The sequence below is a fragment of the Cryptotermes secundus genome, unplaced genomic scaffold (assembly GCF_002891405.2).
Source record: "Cryptotermes secundus unplaced genomic scaffold, Csec_1.0 scaffold568, whole genome shotgun sequence".
Taxonomy (NCBI): Eukaryota; Metazoa; Arthropoda; class Insecta; order Blattodea; family Kalotermitidae; genus Cryptotermes; species Cryptotermes secundus.
In genome coordinates this window covers 2,586,507-2,607,971 of record NW_019725423.1, presented here as the reverse complement: position 1 = coordinate 2,607,971, position 21,465 = coordinate 2,586,507, and the positions used below count along the sequence as shown (strand labels likewise).

The window sequence follows — 21,465 nt, the reverse complement described above, 5'->3', positions numbered from 1 at the left end:
GTCCAGAGGTCTCTAGAGCCATAGAAATAAACTTAACTGCAGATTTGTGGTTAGGTTAGCTCACACTAAAGAGTGTCGAATAGTAGAAGAGGATAAATTGTAGTTGATAGGGAAGCGGTCGTGGCCGAAGTTAATCCACTGTTCTAGAATTTATCTGCAGGGACTGAAGAACTCCTTCAATATCCTCAGCTAGGCTCTGCAGTCTTTGGGAGTATATTTGATTCTGGGATGTTCAAAATTCGAAAGAGAATATCTACAGACTCGAACCCAAGGCTTTGTGTATCGAGGGTTTAGTAAACGCGTATACGTTCATGTATATCTAAGGATTTTTAAAGCCAGCGGTTTTCGGAGCTTAATGGTACCATTTTTAATTACGTCATCGAGGAGCCAGCGGAATTGACACAGAATACTGCCACGTCACTCATTCCTGAGACAGTTCGAAACAAACCGAACAAGCAATTCCTATTCCTCTATGACTCATTTTAGTATCATATTATATTGTATAATTTTATACACTATCTCATATTCGTCTCGGTCTCCCGAACGACCGCTGTATGAGAATTACACCAGTAAAATTATATTTACATTTCTCGGTTCTTTATTCTGATCCACATGTTTGGCCCCTTATGATCTTGACTCAATACAATTAAGGAGATCGAAGTGTAACATTAAGATGGACATCAGGAGAAGAGGCTGTAAGGCTGACAAGTGCACAGAAGTGTCTCAAGTTCGAGTCTACTTGCAAGTTTTGGCATTTTTTTTTTCCTCTTGCTCTCACTTTGGAGCTTAAGGCTGATTTCTCAGTTTCATGATCATTTTACAGACCGTAGGATTCCTTAGACGGGAGATCAGCTTGTAGGAAGGCCTCTGCCTAAACACAGGATAAGCACAAACACACACCAAACATCCATGCCTCGTGTGTGATTCGAACCCATGGACGCGGCTTTCGAAAGAAGACAGAACATACCTTAGACCTGGTGGCTACCGTGGCCGGCAAGCCTTGGTATTCGTATGCTGATAATTCTGTTTATTCTATAAGAGAGAATTGGTTTGTTAAGAAAATCTAACAAAGGATAAAACCAATCTAACAGGTTTATTAGCAAAAACGTGTTTTTTTGTTAGTTGTAGTACTAACCTTTCATGCAAGACCGTGACAGGCATTACCCTACACCTGTGACATGAATTGGATTGAGACATATCTGTGCCTTTTTGACATATCACGCAACGGGAAATCACATGATTTGGTGTCCGGGGAATTGTGGCCTTGGATGAAAGTTTCAGCCATCACATTTAACGTTAGAATAATAAAAACAGTTTCTGACTGATTGATTTATTTAAAACAAAACATGGTTACGGTAATCTACCAGTAACAGAACGACAAGAGGACTTCACAAAAGTATGTCAAACCACTGAGATTGACGTGCAGCTTTCACAGTTCTTTTACGTGAATCTACAGGACAGCCTTTCGTACATTGCGTGGCACCTCACAGATGTTTAACATATTCCTTTTATGTATCGAAAACGATTCCGTCTATTTTAAACACAAGTTCAATTTTAGACGTCGAATATTAGACTCAACTTACTAGAGCCGCACCTCGCATTGGTAAAGGTAACGCTATCCCTGTAACAGGCCATGGAGGCCCATGGGGTTGTGAGACGTTAACGATCCCACATTTTCTAGACAATCGGCTCACAGATGGCGGTGAGATTGTCAGCCTTATGCGCCTACCGCCCTTTACCCCCAAGGAAGTTTCATGGTACACATTTTTTTAGAGGCTGAGTCGACCCGCCAGAGTGCGGCTGGAAGGATTAGCCCAATTGAAAAAAAAAAATCCATCTTATCAGTACTCGAACCAGCGAACTTTCGGCTGGTAGCATAGTGCCTCAACCAACTACGCTACCGCTTGCTCCTGCACGTGTGGCCGCGTGTTTGTATGACAGTTTCCACCTAGCAATGAGTTTTTTCTGGCTCCAAATCTTAACGCTTTGAGCAAATCCATCACATTATATTGGTTAATTTGCTACTTACATCATGAGATTAAACGTTAATAAAACCGTAATCATTTTATTCGTTTCGAAGTTCTCATGGCGACGGTTCTGAAGACTACTGCCTTATGAGGTATAATTTCTTACACACCGCTGCTTCTAATTCATGTCCGTTGCCTGTAAATAGCATTTGGGTGGGGCTAACTTGTGACGTTGGCATATCTGCACTTGCTAACCTTATGAGAGTGAGACTGGAAAATGTTGAATTAGAAAATAAATGGAAGGACTCACTCGTGGCCTAATTGAGACACTACCCAAACATTTATCTGAAGGACCTGATGAAAACCACGAGAAATCTCAACCAGGATAGCCAGAGACCCGGCCGAGATTCGATATGAGCCCACCTCTGAATACGAGTCCAATGTATTGCTGTTATCCCCCTGTGTATAAATAAATAAACAAATGAGTAAATAAATAAAAACTAGTTTCCATGAAATTTATATATTCATGAGACAACTCTCACTGATTTACATTTGTAATTGATGTAAATGTAATTTTGCCATTTTTTAATTTTTATTTTGATGTTCCTGTTTGTAGAATATTATAATTATTGTAATTTAAATTGTACAGTGGCTTCAGTAATTAGCGCCGCGGCAGTTGAAACGACACATTAATAATAATGTCTGAACTTAATATTGTTATTAAATTGCCAATGAAATTGAAAGTTAGAGCTAGATTTATACAACAATAATAATAATTCTTAGGACTACCTTTTTCCCTCTCAGAAGCCGTCAAGTTTTCATTTCATGACTTCTTATCCCATATACTTTACCCAGATTAAAATTCTACCTTAATGATGGACCTGTATCTGCGAAATGTCTTCAGATTTGGTAAAATTTTCGAGTATATCGAATATTTCCAAGTTCGACATCTGGTGTTCTTATTGTGCGTATATGCTTTTGAAAGCCCTTTTATTTGCAGCCTCATAACGAAGGTAATTTGTCTTTATCCTAGGTTCTGAACTGCTGGACACTCGTAAACGCATTTGTTTGTTTCTCTATAGGGACATGATGACACAACCAGCACCATAAATCTTACGCATCTTCCGTAAGAACCACGAAATGGGTTTGATATTATCTCCATAGATTAATATTTTGAAGTTGTGTTTGATCAAATTACTGTGAGAAACGCCCTTTTCTTTTTAATATATTATCGAGTTTGAAAAATTAAGGATTGTTACAGTTAAAGGAAGTGTAACGTGCATGCGATGGATACAAAATTATTAACAAATTTTCTACCAGAAAAAACTGAAAGGAAGAGGTAATTTGGAAGATATTGACACCCATTATATGGCAAATTAAAATTACTATTCAGGAATAGTTTGTAAGGATATGGACATGATCCGTTTGGCTTAAGACAGGGCCAATTAGCCGGCTCATGTGAAATTGGTAGTGTAACGTCTGATCCCATAAACCAAAAAAGAAATTTCTTGATCTGTGACCGATTGTCTGCTTCTCAGAAATCACAGTTCTCTTGGATTTACTGTCTCAATTATACTTCAAATGAGATGTTTCGTGTTCTCCTAAAGTAAATAAACTGTTGGCAATTTATAAGTAAATATTGATTTTATATTTATTTATTAATTTTAAGACTTCTTCAGATATATCATACTCACAATTTGTTGGTGGTGGAGGTCCTGAAAGAAAGGAGATTGTAATTAATAACACTTTAACTGTATAAATCACTATGCAGTAAAATATTCAATTCAATTCAATTCTTGGTTTTATTTACGTGCTGTACTCAACAGCTGGTAGCCAATTACAGAGTCAGCACGAGGACACAATATACAGACAGATTGATGAAAATATTACAAAAATTCAATTGCAATATGCACAATTGAAAGAACACAATTAGATTTTAGAGACGAAGCCAAGCAGTGTCTAAGTATAACATATGTCGAAGGTACTACAAAAGTAAATATAAAGTAAAGTAAATATCATCATATTAATAATTCAAAGTAAAACAAATGATTATTAAAACCACAAAATTATATGACTTATTAACAGAGTCTAGCAAAAGGCCGGAAAATTATGAACTCCAGTGCTGTTCCAATAAAAATACGGGTGAAATAGTACCTGATAAAACACTTCACATCATTATTATATACTGAAAAAGGCAGAGGAAAAAAATTAAATGGCTGTAATCATACATGTGGATGAAGACGTAACCGGAGCGATAACAGGTCAAATCAGAAAATACTGAGATACGGTGTTGTATAAATCACGTGACAACTGCAGAACATTAACACTGACTTAGTGTTTATTTCACCACACTGACTGAGAGAAAAACGCTTTTTTTTAATACAGAGTATTCCGTTCAAACCTCCCACATCTTAATTAATCATTGCAAAATATTTGTGATAAATTATGGATAATAATTAGCACTAGATGAAAGAAGAATTGAAAGAATTTTATTTCCGTTTTTCTTCTGTGAAGCTACAGTATACCTTGACATGTTAGAACAGTTTCTGTATCCCCAGGTAGGCGAACTGCAGCCTAACATAATCCTCCAACAAGGTGGAGTGCCCACACATTGGGGTCTGGATGTTCGGAGGTCTCTCAATGCCACCTTCCAAAATCGCTGGATTGGACGTGGCGGACGAATTTGGTGGCCACCACGTTCACCGGACCTCACTCCGCTCGATTTCTTCCTCTGGGGTTACGTGACGGGCCGTGTGTTCGTGCCTCCAGTGAATGACCTCCCAGATTTACGAGCCCGGATGCGTGAAACGATTGCTACTGTACCAATGGACATGTTGAAAGAACGTGGCAAGAAACTGAATACAGATTGGAGATTGTTCGTGCTAACAATGTTGCACATGTAGAGGTGTATTAGTGTGTCAAATAGATTTTTAGTTGTTCTTGTATCTCCCGTAGATTCATTTCCCTACCATTCACACTTTCTGTTCTATGATCTGATAAAATGTGGGAGGTTTGAATGGAACATCCTATATTTGATGTTGGCCTACCTCATATATTGCAGCATATGAAGAAAACATTCTGTGAAGCGTCGTGTTATTGCAAACGGCCTACATAATTTTATGTAACCCATGATTTACCATGACAATTGTGCAGCCGATATAGATGATTATGAGAGTTTATATTTGAGAATGCGTTGTATGAAGGCGGATAAGAACAACTCCACCATAAACCTGCGAGTAACAGAAGAAGACGAAAAGGGAAACCGTGCCTAAGGGTAACTGACCACCCTGGCACTAGGGAGACATAAATAGAGGGACCTGGTCCTCCAGGTTGGGAGTTGGACGCGAGGCTGACAACCATGTTCTGCAAAAAATATTATTATTGCGAAATCCAAAGAATCACTTGGTATGATTCCAAAGATTGGAAAAATCTGGCAGAATCTTCTAAGGAAGACTATGGGTCAAACACACTTGTTTTTGTAGTGACGATGATGATATTAAATAATGAATTTTGAAAGACATTATCTGATTTCCGTGAAATCTGAACTCAACGTTACATACCAATTTCCATTACATAAAAGTTATTAGATGAGTTCCCTGTATTCAAGTAAGGAAACAAATTAAAGCATCATATAATTACACCATTGATAAGTAATATTTAACGTGCTGTAGCTTCATGAACAAGTTCCGTTATGATAGTTCAATCCTACATAAAAATTAGGTAAGGTGAAGATAACGTTGTTCTTTTGCTCAAATACGTAAACACCACGCAATGAAGACGTGTGGGGGAGTGCAGTTATAGCTCTAATTTTGTTGAACTGGGCACTAGAGAGAGGTGAGTGGTGAGCTTCAGGCCTCGGCCGCTTTATTCCTGGAGAAAGAGCTCGCGGTACCTGTTCCATAGGAAGCTGAATTTAGTCAGGAGAGGCGAAATAATTGTAGATCATATAAAGTCTTCAAACAAATGAACGTATGTTTTGTTATTATCTTCTTGAAATTCTTGTTTTAATATAATTGCATTGTGTGATAAAATATAGGCACTCCCATAATTGGTATTCTCTCACGGAGGATTATCTAGTGAAGCTGAATAGGTTCTAATTTTAAAAATTACTTTGCAGTCGTAAACTTCAGTATATTCCGAAACGATCTAAGTATAATTGAAGAACTAACTCTGTCTTCTAGGATGTGACAGTAACTATTCCGGTAAATTTCATTGACGTTTCGGAGGAACGTATTGCCTCCATCTTCAACAGCTTGCTGCTTGTTTCCTGTAAATTACTTACATAGAATATCTCAGAACCTGAAGCTGAAGGCAGTACGTTTCTGCGAAACGTCCGTAAACCTCTACCAGACTACACGACATCACATTCGGGAATACAGTGTCCTTCATAAGTACCACTGTGAGGCCCTCAAATACAATATGTGTTTATTTGATCCAGCTCTTTCTTGGAATGTTTCATAGAAATATATTTGCCACGAAAAATGACAATATAAGAAGTTTGAAAGTGTGTCAGTTGTGGATTAAATTTTACTTCGGCAACGATAATTCACTCGGAATTACTGATATTTAAGTTTCTTCCAGTGGTCAGCATTTTGAAATACACAACGTTTCTGAAACTGGATTTCTTTCCGTCGTTTGGCAAAAGTATTCTATTGGGTTTGTTAGGAAAACCACTGATCTGAGGAAGTGAAACGCTTGCTCTCTTGGTGCATTAGAAAAATTAACCTCAGTCACTTTTCCGGGCGCAGGAGGCGCCTGCTGTCTTGGGTTCGTTAGAAAGAGCTAACCTGAATCACTTTTCTGAGCGTGGAAGACACCTGCTCTCTTGATTTCGTTAGGAAAAGCTAACCTCAATCGCTTATCTGAGCGTGGGAGGCACCTGCTCTCTTGGGTTAGTTAGAAAGAGCTAATTTGAATCACTTTTCTGAGCGTGGGAAGCACCTGCTCTCTTGGGTTCGTTAGAAAGAGCTAATTTGAATCACTTTTCTGAGCGTGGGAGGCGCCTGCTCTCTTGCGTTCGTTAGAAAGAGCTAACCTGAATCACTTTTCTGAGCGTGGGAAGCACCTGCTCTCTTGGGTTCGTTAGAAAGAGCTAATTTGAATCACTTTTCTGAGCGTGGGAGGCGCCTGCTCTCTTGCGTTCGTTAGAAAGAGCTAACCTGAATCACTTTTCTGAGCGTGGGAAGCACCTGCTCTCTTGGGTTCGTTAGAAAGAGCTAATTTGAATCACTTTTCTGAGCGTGGGAGGCGCCTGCTCTCTTGCGTTCGTTAGAAAGAGCTAACCTGAATCACTTTTCTGAGCGTGGGAAGCACCTGCTCTCTTGGGTTCGTTAGAAAGAGCTAATTTGAATCACTTTTCTGAGCGTGGGAGGCGCCTGCTCTCTTGCGTTCGTTAGAAAGAGCTAACCTGAATCACTTTTCTGAGCGTGGGAAGCACCTGCTCTCTTGGGTTCGTTAGAAAGAGCTAATTTGAATCACTTTTCTGAGCGTGGGAGGCGCCTGCTCTCTTGCGTTCGTTAGAAAGAGCTAACCTGAATCACTTTTCTGAGCGTGGGAAGCACCTGCTCTCTTGGGTTCGTTAGAAAGAGCTAATTTGAATCACTTTTCTGAGCGTGGGAGGCGCCTGCTCTCTTGCGTTCGTTAGAAAGAGCTAACCTGAATCACTTTTCTGAGCGTGGGAAGCACCTGCTCTCTTGGGTTCGTTAGAAAGAGCTAATTTGAATCACTTTTCTGAGCGTGGGAGGCGCCTGCTCTCTTGCGTTCGTTAGAAAGAGCTAACCTGAATCACTTTTCTGAGCGTGGGAAGCACCTGCTCTCTTGGGTTCGTTAGAAAGAGCTAATTTGAATCACTTTTCTGAGCGTGGGAGGCGCCTGCTCTCTTGGGTTCGTTAGAAAGAGCTAACCTGGATCGCTTATTTGAGCGTGGGAAGCACCTGCTCTCTTGGGTTCGTTAGAAAGAGCTAATTTGAATCACTTTTCTGAGCGTGGGAGGCGCCTGCTCTCTTGGGTTCGTTAGAAAGAGCTAACCTGGATCGCTTATTTGAGCGTGGGAGACACCTGCACTTTTCGGTTCCTTACAGAGATCTAACCTCCATCACTGAACCCGGACCCAGGTTAGAGCTTTCTATTGGACAAATAGAATGGGTGCCTCGCTCTCTTTCACCTGAGGACGGAACAAATCCAGTTGCAGGAACGTTTTGTTTTTTCAGAACACTGGACGGTGGATAAAATCCAAAAACTCGGCAATTCCTTGCGTTACATACCATAGTAAGAATGATAATGTAGTTTTCAAGAAGAATGCTGCAAGCCTTACGTTCATTTATTGTGTTTCTGTAAGAGTATTCGTGTTTAATCTCTTCATGTGAGTTTTTTCTTCAAGAATTTATTACACAACTTCGTATCCAGAATTTACTAAATCATTTCCTTCATCTTATTTACTCTGTATTTCATATTGATAAAGGAATATTTTTTGACATTTCAGGTTGTCATGGTGGCATATACAAATATAACGGACTTCTGGGATATGACGCCATGCAGTTTGGATATAGCAGAGTATGGTGAGCTGTCAGTGCTTCAACATGTGTAGAGACGAACGATATGGTGGTTGATGGATAATGACCTGATAAGAACTTTGAAGTTAGAGGCCATGTCGTAATTGAGGTAATATTCTGATGTTTGCCTAGAAGAACTGAGGAAATCCACGAATATCCTTAATAAAAATAACGGGTGTCCAGCCGAGATTAGAACCAATTGCCTCCTGAATAAACTAGAACTTTACACTAGACGCAAAAATCTAATGAAACTGAGTCGGATATAAATATTGAGGTCGTTTAGTAGTCGTGAAATATAAGTATACCGTATTTACTCATGTATAGGCCGCACATTTTTTGCCAAAAATTCAAGAGGAAAACTGGGGTGCGGCTTATATTCGAAATATTCGAAATCACACTTCATTTAAAAAAAATTATATTCATAATTAGTAATACAGGGTGTTCAAAGATCGAGGAAATTATTTTTTCTATAATTTCTGTCTGAAAATTGTGCTGCGGCCTATACACGCACGCGGCCTATACATGCGTAAATACGGTAATCCGAAATGACAAAAGGTTACTTGGTCTAACGGATTCATCGATTTCTTCTACGTGTTTTTCTAGAATGCTTTGAATACTTATTTTCTCATTAGTGTACGCATTACGCACAAACTGCAAAATTTTACCAAAAATATTCTCTCAGTCACCATTTTGTTTCTGCTACTATATTTGCTATGTCTTTGAAAATAGTGTAAACAGGCTGTGTGTTTCACAAAAATTAGGCTTGAAGAGTGGCACGTATGCAACTGTTGATTAATATATTGCTGAATTTCACATAACCATTGGTCAAGAGTTTGACAGTTTTCTTAATCACCTGATTTGTTTGCTTTTCCGCGACTTTTTTAGTACTTGGGGAACGGTTGAGAATCAGACCAACGTTGAAGTAAATATGTTCATTCAAAATAACTGAACTAATAGTATTCTGAAGTTTAGAAAACTTTTCTTTAAGATATAAGATAAGTATATTTCCCCCCTTCGAATTAATGAGTAATATAAAATGTTTGAACTAATTTACCCTGAAAGTGGAGGCAATAGTTTAAGCATGACATCAAAAATATTATCGCTATGTCAATGTGGTTGATCTCGACATTACAGACGAGACTATAGTCAACTCACGGAGCTGTAATATTACAATTGGTGTAAGGGAAATGTCGTTACAAATATTTAGATGAAGTTAAAAATTAGTTCTTATTCTGAACTTTTGGATTTTTGACATTATTTATTGCTGAGTCAAAACCCATGACTTGGCCAACCCTTTTAAATGCGAATGAAAAATTTACTAAGTCGTACCTAAATTTTCATATTATTGTAGAACTTAAAACGTTCCAAACACTGATTTGTTTACATTTTCATTTAAGAGATTTATAGTTTCGTAACTTTGTAATATTACCAACAAAATTCGAAACCTCGAATACTTATTTCAGTAGCAGGAGAGTTTCCAATTTGGGTCGCCCAAAGCTGGCTGCTTGACATAACTGAATGCGCCCACTGTGATCAATATCCAATTAGAAGAGTGACTAGCTGATGAAGCTCCCACTTCAGTGGAAATTGAAATTAACTCTAGAAGATGGAAGCATCGCACAATTCATTCCTCACGTGCAACGAACTCCGCGAGTACAGCTGTGAATTAAATTGGGGTTCTGCCTGTAACCTTATATAGAAACCGGGGGGAAAGGCAAAAACAATAGCTTCTTCAGTTTGAAGTTAAAAGTGTATAAGCTAGTGTCCAAATTGTCTTCAAATACTCATCAATGAGATTCTGTAGCATAGGCGGTATAAGCAAACGGTTTCAAAAGATGGGATGACGGAGAAAATATACCATAGATAGCGAAACAGGGTAAGAGACAATTTAACTCATTCAGCATTTATGAAGAACTGTTTCTGGAAGTATTTATACAGAATGAACACTATCTTACATAATATACATGTTGTCACGTGTTGGGTATGCAACGCGACAAATAACTTCACGAAGTACTTAATGTAGCGAATTTATTCCACATTCGCTCGTACACTTATACAATTCACAATTACACAATTACTGTCATCGGCAGTATCAGAATTACTTCTATTGCTAGAGTCACTGCCTTGCAGTGGATACAACTCATCCTAAATACTAGTAACTCTCTCTCTAGTAACTGGCTCAATACTCATTACTCCTGAATCCAAGTCAAAGTCATATTGCGACTGACGGTCTGCCAGTCAGTAAGTCTTGGTGTCGAGCCCCGGCTGGGGCTCATGACCAGATATTTATTAGTGTTTGACATTTACGATCTTGTCTCTGTGGGGCGCCCTTTCTGACGAGAGGATGGGTCTGCCTTTTGTATATGCTGCTGGCCCTTGCCAGTGCAGTCTCTCTAGGGTCTGAGTCCCTTGGAACTCGAGACCATATTTTACTGTCTCAGATTTGAGACTTCCCCTTTCGTCGCCTCTTACGACTCGCAGGTTCACGATGGAGGTATTCGACCCCGACTCCACACGGGCATACTCCTGAATAATGTTCGCTGCTCCTTATATAAGTTCGGCACGGACCACTTAGAGAATACCTTGCTGCTCGGCAACAGATATCAGGTATTGTTGTCAGGTGTTTCTACCTACGCATTGCCTAGGAATAGTCGCTGCACGGAGTTGCCTGTTGCATGAGATCGCAGCCTAGCGGAGAAGGGTGTTTACCGAGGTTTGCGTAATGATGGGAGGAGTGGGGGGACGTGACGTCACTCGTGGAAACGCAGAGTTCACGTGACCCCAAATTTCTGTTGCGCCATCCACGCTACAATATATTAATTTGTCACATTCGTGTTGTTTAGTGTAATATTGTGAGAGGTTTCTCTCTGTTAGTGCCTTTAAAAGCTATCCACACTTTGTTAGTAACCCTTGAAATAATTTACTTGAGATTATATTATCCCTGAGCTTTCCACGGGAAAAATTATGAAATATAGAACATGGACAAATATTTCGGTTTGCACATCAAAGCCCAAAAATCGTAAAATACGCATATTGAAAATAATTTTAAGAAAGCGTAAGAAATTTACACACACACATATATACATATATATAGTCACGCGGAAGAGTGACTCTCGAGGGGGTTTGAATTATAGATTGGGTTTATTGACCACTTTAACATACGACTCATGACTACCCTTTACAAATCGCTGTCGCACACAGACTAGTGTCATCAGTCTATTACAGTCTCCACTAGCCGTCGCCTGATAACGGTTTCAAACAGCGGACGTTCCCCTTACTCTGGGTTCCCAGACTATACCCGTGCGTCAGCTGCCAGCTTCTAATAGCAGCGACTCACAAGGACTGAACTGCAGTTTCCTGACTAATTCCCAGGCTGGTGACCATCTCACATCAGCCTCATAGTCTTCACAGACTGACTTGCAACTGACAACTAACTGCATCGCACGTGAAGTCTTCACTCCATTCTTTTCACTGTTCGTTTCCTGATAACCAACTTTAACACTGTCCTCCGCTTGCGTCCTTACCGTCTGGCTTATATGCTATAATTCAAGTGAGATCAATTTTGTCTCACTTAAAACTCCATGGCACGGACAGCGTAGAAAACACCTTTCCAAAAAAGTGTTGNNNGAAGCGCGGCCGGCGCGTAAGGCTGACAACCTTACCGCCATCTCCGAGCCGATTGTCAAGGTAATGTGGGACCCTTAACGTCCCACAACCCTATGGGCCTAACGGCCTGTTACAGCGTATATATGTATATGTATGTGTGTGTGTTTGTATAGGATTTGAGGTTCTCACAGCAATTGTTTTCTGGAAAATAACACCTATTCGGCTTCGGAGGAGCATGTTATCTTCAGGTTTGAAAATTAAGCCAACGAAGAAACCATTCTTGAGTAGCTTACTATAATTTTAGTCCGAAACGTCGATTGCATTTCAACGGACTGCACGGCATTTTATCGCAGAAGATAGAACTCATCATACAGGTATTAGTTTCGGTGTGTGAATTGTTTAACAACTAGTGCCGTCTCTTGCTTCATATCTTCATTGCATCATACTTCGCAAATCTTTATTCATAAAACCGCCGGTGTTGTGAAAAATTTTCAAATCTCCTTAAGGCTGCCAGTTTCGTGGTTTTCTGACGGAGTTCTTCTGTATCAGTTACGTTACTATGTTTCCGGCTACTAGTACTGTCTTTCGAGTATAATTTATTTTCATCATCATTTATTTTTATGAACTATGGATGTATAGTTCCAATTTTTCTTCTGCTCGGCAATAGTTGGAATTGAGTGGTCAGCTTCACGCCCCGGCCGTTTNCATGCGGGAAAAACCACTGTTATCTATTGTAGAGGGTGGACCCCAGAGCCGGTATGGACGACGTGGAAAATATAAAATTCTTAATACTAAAGGGACTCGAACCCCGACACCTCGGTCGTCCAGCCCATAGCCACTCGCTATACCGACTCAGCTATCCCGGCTCCCCTCCCAGTGTAAATTAATTTAAAATTAACGAATATATTGAAGAAGAAATTGGATGTATTTTGGTGGTGTTACTTGCGTAGTTTTCGCTGCTTGTCGATAATTCGGAGAAAAGCATTCCACTTGCTTCCAGGGAAGTCATATACATAACGAGATATTTAACTGATCATAAAGGTATATACCAGTTTCTTACGCATTATCACAGAAATATGATCTGCGTTACACTGTGTTTCCAAATTGTTGCATCATGACAAATTTTTCCCACCAAAATATTTTCATGAATGTTTTGTGACATAATATTTCTACATTTCAAACATTCACTTACACCCCTACTCCAATTTAAGCAATAAGGCTGTATTTGTATTTATTCTTCACGTGGGCGTTGTTTCAGAGAACATTTCATAACATTTCTCACTGTGTTCTGTCTATGGATCTGCCTTAATTTACTTATTTCATACGGAAAATATCTTCAGCAGTCTGCAATATTAGCCCTGTTTAATCCATGAGATTACCTACATTCCTTGATAATCCTTAAATACTGTCACGTGTATTAGTAACTAAAGACGCGGGTTTGTATCGGTGAGTCGATTTATTGGCTATTCACTAGAATTAACTACAAATAATTATAACACTTTCAAGATTACTGTAATTATGACACATAAATAAAGTCTTCTATATCTGTTTTAACTAGCCGTTGCTAAATAACTATGCAAAAATTTCCTTATCCGTTTCCTGGCAACGGTTTTTAACAAAGGAAATATAGTTATCACACTCCGGATATTACTACACTGCAGTACACACGGAGTCTTCAAATCAACATTAAGTCTTCACGGCCCGACTTGTAATTTTTCTGTACTCCTAGTTCCAAATAGCTATGAACTTCAGTCAAAGTCAAATGTACTTTAGGACTGACGGTTTACCGCCCATCAGTTCGTCTTGACCTCAAGCCCCTTGAGGCCTACGACCAAAGATTTCTTCCAACTGAACTCTTGCGGTAATAGTCCTTATGTAACATGCCCTCTGGCGAGAGGATGGCTGCTCTAGGATCTACATTTTCTTAATCTACTTTTTCAGCAATTACATTAAAATATTTTATTATGGATGATAAAAGGGTAAGTTACTAAATTTATAATAGATGAACTCTAGTAGATGAGTGTTCGCATTTTAAAATTACTTTTCAGATTAATCACGAGTTTAATAAATGTGAGATTCAAAGACCAAGCAGAGTTCTACGTATATTCACAACCACACATATTTCTTCATTACACGTAGCTTTGCGGTTAGCAGAGTTTTCTACAGACGAATCCCGATTGTTCGTTAAAATTAAATGCACTTCAGCCTCAGCATATTCCGTTACAACACGCACGGATTATAATTCAATTTATCAATCATATATGTTATGAAAACTGTTCCGGTTCCCTGACATGACATGCTCCTTGCCTCTCAATGTTCTACTGACGCAAGTCACACGTTCTTCCATAAATGTCATAGTCTAAACTTGCTCTGTGCGTGATTTTAACCGTAGGACTACTTATATCCTCATCCAACAAAACCAAGTCATCGTAGGCCTATTGTCTTAGATCATCCTGTACCAAAGTGTCCGATTTCCTTGGAATTTTCCAGTCATAATATGGAGACAAATTTAAAATTTTATTTTGTAAAGTATCTTTCAGTTTCCTTCTTAGGTATTGTAAACTGAATACTTCTTGGATAAATATTTGTTCTCTGTTTCATGACAGATTACTTTAATTATAGATCATTAGCTTATTAAATAGTCTGAATGTAAATTTTGGGGTTTTAATTTAGTTTGGAATTTCTTTCCTGTTTTCCAGCTAATATGGGGGCACGCGGTAGCGTAGTTGGTTGAGGCACTATGATACAAGCCGGAAGGTCGCGGGTTCGAGTCCCAGTGAGGTGGACTTTTTCAATTGACCTAATTCTTCCAGCAACGCTATGGCCCTGGGGTCAACTCATTCTCTAACAGAAATGAGTACCAGGAATCTTTCTGGGGGGGGGGAAGGGCGGCCGGCGCCTAAGGCTGACAAACTTACCCTCATCTGTGAGCCGATTTTCTAGGTGATGTGGGACCCTCAACGTCTCACAACCATATGCGCCTCCATTGCCTGCTACAGGGATGATTTTACCTTTACGTTTCCAGCTAATATTTTATGTTGAATAATTTCAAGAACATAATTTAGAAACCAGAGCTCTTTTGCTGAAAAAAAATTATACCTCTTTTTATACTATTTAAAATCATCCTTCCATGCAAGAGGGATAGTGAAATACACTGAATATTCGTGCATAATTTTAACAGAAAGTATATTCGCAAATGACAGGTTGTGAATCGTTATATTACTGACATATCTCACCTGGCAATTATCCTCCCTTCCACACCATCACCGATGTAGCTCTCTGATAGAATTTGAGAGGGGAGTGTGTTGGCAGAAGTTAAAAAAAGAAAATTCTTTTTTTTTCCCCATCTACGCGAAACCTTTTCCTCGGACCATTTATTTTAGTGGGGGTGCCTAAGGGAGGGCTGGGGGCGCAATAAATTGCTACGTGATGTGTATAGGGGGTGGTATAAACAACTAGGAGCTTATAAATAAAACACTGCAGTTGATACCATCGCGCCAGATCCGTTTCACGTGCTTCCTCGAGCAATAAAGAACTGCCACAACGTGTATAGAAAGCTGAAAGGTGGCTATTGGCACCTCAACAATATTATGCTCTAACTCCACGATCATATAACCTACATTAACCCACCATTTAGTAATCGTACTCTACATAGCTCAAGAGTCACTTAGATCGCAATCTAAACATTACTAGACCAACTTCCACAAAGTTCAGACTTTGAATATTTGGCGGAAAAATAAACTTAATGATCTTCCAAGCGATTTCTTCCAGTCAGATTTTCCACTAAAATTTTGTGTGTTTTTCTTGTTTCACCCACTTGTGTTACATGCCCTGACGACCTCGTCCTCCTTTTCAACATTGATCGGCAAAAGCGCACAAACTATTGAGGTGTGTTAGTAGCAAATGAGATTTACATATGTCGTAGTTGCGAAAGTAGAATAAGTTGGTGGTCTTCAGCTTCAGAGACTGAAAGTAGGATTTTGTGCGTAATATACGTAACTGATAACTTTCGTAAAACACTATTACCATTCAGTGCGAATTACTATCCTTGGTACATAGATAGGTTCAATTTGCATAAATTATAAGTTGTACTTCATAAATGTGTTCACCTATATAAATACACTGCATTGTGCTAGAGAGAATGACTTTCAATTATTTGTAACTAAACCTATTAGACATATTTAACGGAGTTGATTTTCCCTGTAGACTATAATAAAATAAGGTGCAAATTACCATCTAATTAAATCTGGTTTATTTAAGTAAAGTAAAAGTATACTTGTAACAGGCCATGGAGGCCCATAGGATTTTGAGATGTTGAGGTTCCCACATTTTCTAGACAATCTGCTCATAGATAGCGGTAAGTTTGTCAGCCTTACGCCCCGGCTGCCCTTTACCCCCAAGGATATTCCTGGGACTCATTTCTGTTAGAGGATGAGTCGACCCCAGGGCTATAGTGCGGCTGGAAGGACTAGGTAAGTTTATTTAAGTGTGTTGATTATATGATGTTAGGAACCGAATAAATTTCGGTCATACAATACCATATTTAGGAGAAATACCACATTGAAGGAAATTTTAAATCTGAGTCATAAATATTTTATAACATTTTAAAACTAATATTATGTTAAAATTCACTAATATAGTTCAAATATAATGTAATTTCGATTAATATTTTAGTACTTCACTTACCAAAGACCGTATCGAAACCGCAGAGTTCGACCTTTTCGGAAACTAAAAAGCTAATCTAAGTCAGGAACACACCATAACACGACGCATCGTAATTGGCTATATTATACTAATTAAAATTTACATATATATAAATGAATTTAAGAATATAGTTCTTAACTTATAAGAAATGTAGGGTTCAGATATTTTAAATCTTTTGTATGTATGAAAAGAAAAGCTTCTTTCAGTAAGCTGCACCCCGTGAATATTATCTTGTATGACAGAAATAAGCGGGGGTTTTAACAAAATATTTGGTATTTAGACCTGTTGCTAGGCGACGACCGCGAGATAGGCGACTGTACAGCGACAGTTGTTAGGTAGAGGCCCGCAAACAACAGAAGAATGATGTTTTCTGCTAAACAACAATTGAACAGCAACACAGGAACGGTGTTCTCTGTGTGGTCCATACCGAGATATTATAACCCGGACAGTTAGTTGAGAGTCGACAGTCGGAGCAATGGGTTACTTGTGGGGCAGTTACCAGCGGGTAAGTAAGTGAGCATGGATGGAGAGGATATTTTTGAGATCCGTCACCATGCAAGTGCAGGTGAATACACAGTAAACTCAGAAGACTCAGTACGTGCTCCAGTGAAGTACAGAGGGTGTGAACAAGCGATGGCGTTATAGTTACATATAGTTACGAGATGTGTGTATTAGTGTTTAATGAATCCAATTACAAATCCAAATTCCATCTGTAGTCACACTACATAAAATCAACATGAAAACAAACTAAATATACTTAGATCGTAATCGTAGCATTTCAAATAAGGGGACGGTTGCTTGATTCTTTTTCATGACCGGGGTTCTGTGAAATTCATCACCTGCGGCTCACAGTTGGTTGTTTCATTCTGAGGCATGTAGCAACTGGATTTGGACAAGCTTGATGCCAACTGCACTTCAGTAGATCAGTGAAGTTAATGTATAACACGAGACCGGGTTCTTTAGAAAGCCTACATTTTGACTGGTTGGGAAGTCGTAAGTTTTAGCAGGGTCTTCTTGGATCCATGCAACCCAAGATTCCAGTCTGAGAGATGGGCAGCAGGTGGCTGAGTTCATCCCTAAACTCCAGCCGCTTCGGTAGTTTTTATAATTGGAGAAAACAGATTAAGCAACCTCCCATCTTGCCCAATTAAAATCTGAATTGGGAAGTCCTTCGCCTGAATTTTGGTAACCAGGGCAGATGCCTGTCTTCAGAGACGTTGCCTGGGGACTCCGAAAATTACACTCACCAGGAACACACGTGCTCGCTGCATTTTTGATCACCCGTTCGTTTTTGTTTTCTTCTTTCTTTGTTGTTTCTCTCAAATTATTCTGCCTGGTCATCAGTAAGTCTGTCGAAACCCAGTGACAAATTATATTGATTACTACTGTGCACCTATTGCATTATTAGTGCCATAATAATAAATAATTTGAGAACTGATAGTCGGTATTGTTGGTGTGCTTATGGTTCTACATCCGAGGGCGTCCATAATCATCCATGGCATGGCCTGTTAACACGATCTCCGAGGAATCAGATTTCTCTATCACAGCTAGTCCATTACAAGAACGGCTACATATTTTACATCTAATTTAGATTAAACTAGATTAAAAATCGGTTCTACCTTGTTATTTTATGGCGTAATTTCAAGATTAAACCAGTTCATTCAAAATGTAAAGTAACTAGCTGGTTGACAAGGTTTCTATTGTGAACACATTCACGGACGCGTTTCTTCACTTTCGCATTTTCCGTCACTTTTCAGCACTTAAAATTCAGAACGTTTTGTTGTATACCAGTCAGTTCTTAGTTAATCCTATGTGCCTTAATCTTCTCACTGTTCATAATAACTAACCTAAGGATTTCTCTCTCTCCTCCCCAGCCCTCAAATATTACAAATATGGAAAATTATGCCGTAGAAGCAGTAAAGTAAAAGTGTCCAGTACGTTAACGTTAGAATTTTACTGCTAACTTATTTCCGCCGTGTGTATGATGGATCGTACGAGTTAGTTCTATGCATGTGCGGTAGTTGAAGCTTCCTGCAACCAATTCCGGGATTTGTTTACCGTGCGGATCTCCTGTGGTTTTATGTGCCTCTCCTGCAGAAGACGTGGATTATAACTTACGTGCGACTCAAGTCCTTCCTGCCAGATCTCTGTTCCATGCCCGTAGCTTGATAGACTTGCATATCTGGGAGGTGTCCGTTTCGAATTTCGGTCTGCTTAAGGGCAATTCCGACTGAATATTTTCATGGCTTATCTCAGTCACTCCAGCTATATCCTTTGACTACATCTTCCTATATGCAGATTCGTACATAATGACTGTACGTGATTATTTTTCCTACTTCACTCAATGCTGTATAGCGACTTCGGTTGAAACAGAATCACTAAATAAGCCGAGTCAATAATGATTCAATTTCCAGGTCTAAATATGAACACACGACTTAGTCTTAATATTAGTAAAATATTTTTGCATCTGCAACCCTTCAGTAGAATTAATGTTACTATAAATTATATCAATTAAAAAATTACACACAAGCTATAAGCTATAAGTAAGGCGTAAACAATCATAATATTCATTCTGAAACCGACATAAGTTCATTCTTGCTGTGAGGACAGGGTGTAGCATTCGCTATATGTCCTGGAAATTTAGCTGTTCGAGCTACGGTTGCATAATTTTGGAAGCTATAACTCAGAAGTAGGAGGACCACAGCCCCACTCCAAGCTATCGAAAGTGCTGTTGAGTCTTTAAGAGCAAGAATCGCGCAACAAGTCAATATCATTGGGAAATGAAAATTTCTGGTGAACTTCAGAGGTCTAAACTGGACTAATAAAGCCTGTTTCATGGAGGAGCTTCCTCTTGGAAGTTTGGGCTCGGAGAAGCTGACTGTTTCTTAGGGTTCATTCGCCAAATCAGTCTTCTTCAAACTTTTGAATTGTTCGAACACCAAACTCTGTCACGTCTTCACCGACCAATTAGTGCATTGATAAGTTTATACCATATCACTTAGTAAATATAGAAGTAACTTAGCAGAAATTCGAGTGGTACAAGAATAAACTAAGTGTAAAAATGTGATCAATAAAGCCAGTGTTAATAAGTAACTAATTTGGTATTAAAGTCACAATAATAATAAATAAAATCTAATGTAACTCTATTGGTGTCCGTACAAAGTTGTCGGCATCAGTTTCTGCCGGAGTGAAGCCTATACGCCCCTGAGACTAGACATCAGCTATAACAAATCCCTGAGTGGACCTGCCTGAACTCGATGACTCACCTGCCCGGATATCCTCCTTACTGTAAGTTTCGCACGTTCCTGTACTGCTCCCAATAAACACTCCCTGCGTTCCTAAAATAGCCTACCCGCGCAGTAACAGGATGCGGAAGGCAGCCGGAGCGACAAACAAGAAGAGATCGGGAGGCAGCCGCTGGGCAAGCTAGAATATGCGTAGAACTTGGAGTAGTCAGAAGGAAAGAAGTGACGAACAACGCAGCTTGGTTACGTATGTGTTGGGAAACATGTAGTTTAGCAATAATGCATGTGGTTATAAGTACCAATAAGCAATTTGTTAATCCATTTTGCTTATATACTTTGACAAATAAGTTAATTGTGTGCACTGGAGAAATGAGTAACGTCGAGGGGAGAAAAAACCTGGGTACGATTTTGAAATGTGAGCCGATAGGGATGAGTGAGAGCTCAGTTGTATGTTTTGAGATATCAGACAATCAAGAAAATTTTAAAACACAGTTGCTCAAAAATCCTTTTCCTTTCTTCGTAGTTCTTTTGGGTTTCTTAGTTCTTGAAAGTGAAAGAAGCTCTATACTTTCTAAACTTTTAATATTCGAATAATCCTGTTGTTTATGGAAGCGAAATGTAAGTGACAAGTTTAGAGACATTTTGTTAAATAATTAAAGAGGGAGGTATAAGCAATTTGTACTAAATATGAGTTGTCATAGGTTTATAGAAAAGACTGATTTTCAGACATCCTATATTACTGATTATGAAAATAAACTGGAAGCAACATCTCACATTACTGAACTGTCACTTAAAATGAAAGTAAGCTTTATTTTAACGTAATATGAACTTGTTCTGGTAGTAGAAAAGTCAACCAAAGAAAGAACTACTCCTATTAACTTCTCTGAGTTGGACTACTAATGGTCAGTGTGACGGTATGATTTGCTATTTTCGTTTGCTTAATGACGTACTAAAACATATTCATCTACACAATTTGATCAAAAATAAACTTATGAGTGAGTGTGCTAGACACTATGGAGCTTTGTATCGTTCTTGTCGGAAAGCACTTTTGATTCACGCATACAGATGGAAACAAATGAATATATAACAAACCAAATTTATTTCTAAAAAAAAAATCGACCGAACTCCTTTCGATTATAATATGTGACACATATTACGGAAATTAATTTCGTTAATATGTGAGATATGAAATTCCATAGTTTTGACAATAATGAGAACCATCTAGGATGATATAACTTGCAGTCTTATCGATTTTATCGGAGGAGCACACTTCCGTTTTTGTTTTCNGGGTGATTGTGGAGCAATTGGTGGAATGAAGACTGGCAGGGGAAACCGAAGTACTTGGCGAACACACTTCCGTTACATTCACTGTTGATTAATATCCAAGTATTT

General features: G+C 39.0%; 1 protein-coding gene across 1 annotated transcript in view; it reads right to left on the bottom strand.

The window, feature by feature from the left end:
- Positions 1–21,465, bottom strand: part of LOC111863391 — a 130,674-nt gene that overhangs the window by 7,236 nt on the left and 101,973 nt on the right. Inside the window, exon 5 of the mRNA XM_023849664.2 lies at positions 3,662–3,682. Coding sequence (XP_023705432.1) covers positions 3,662–3,682 — 21 coding nt within the window. The remainder of the gene's footprint in view (positions 1–3,661; positions 3,683–21,465) is intronic.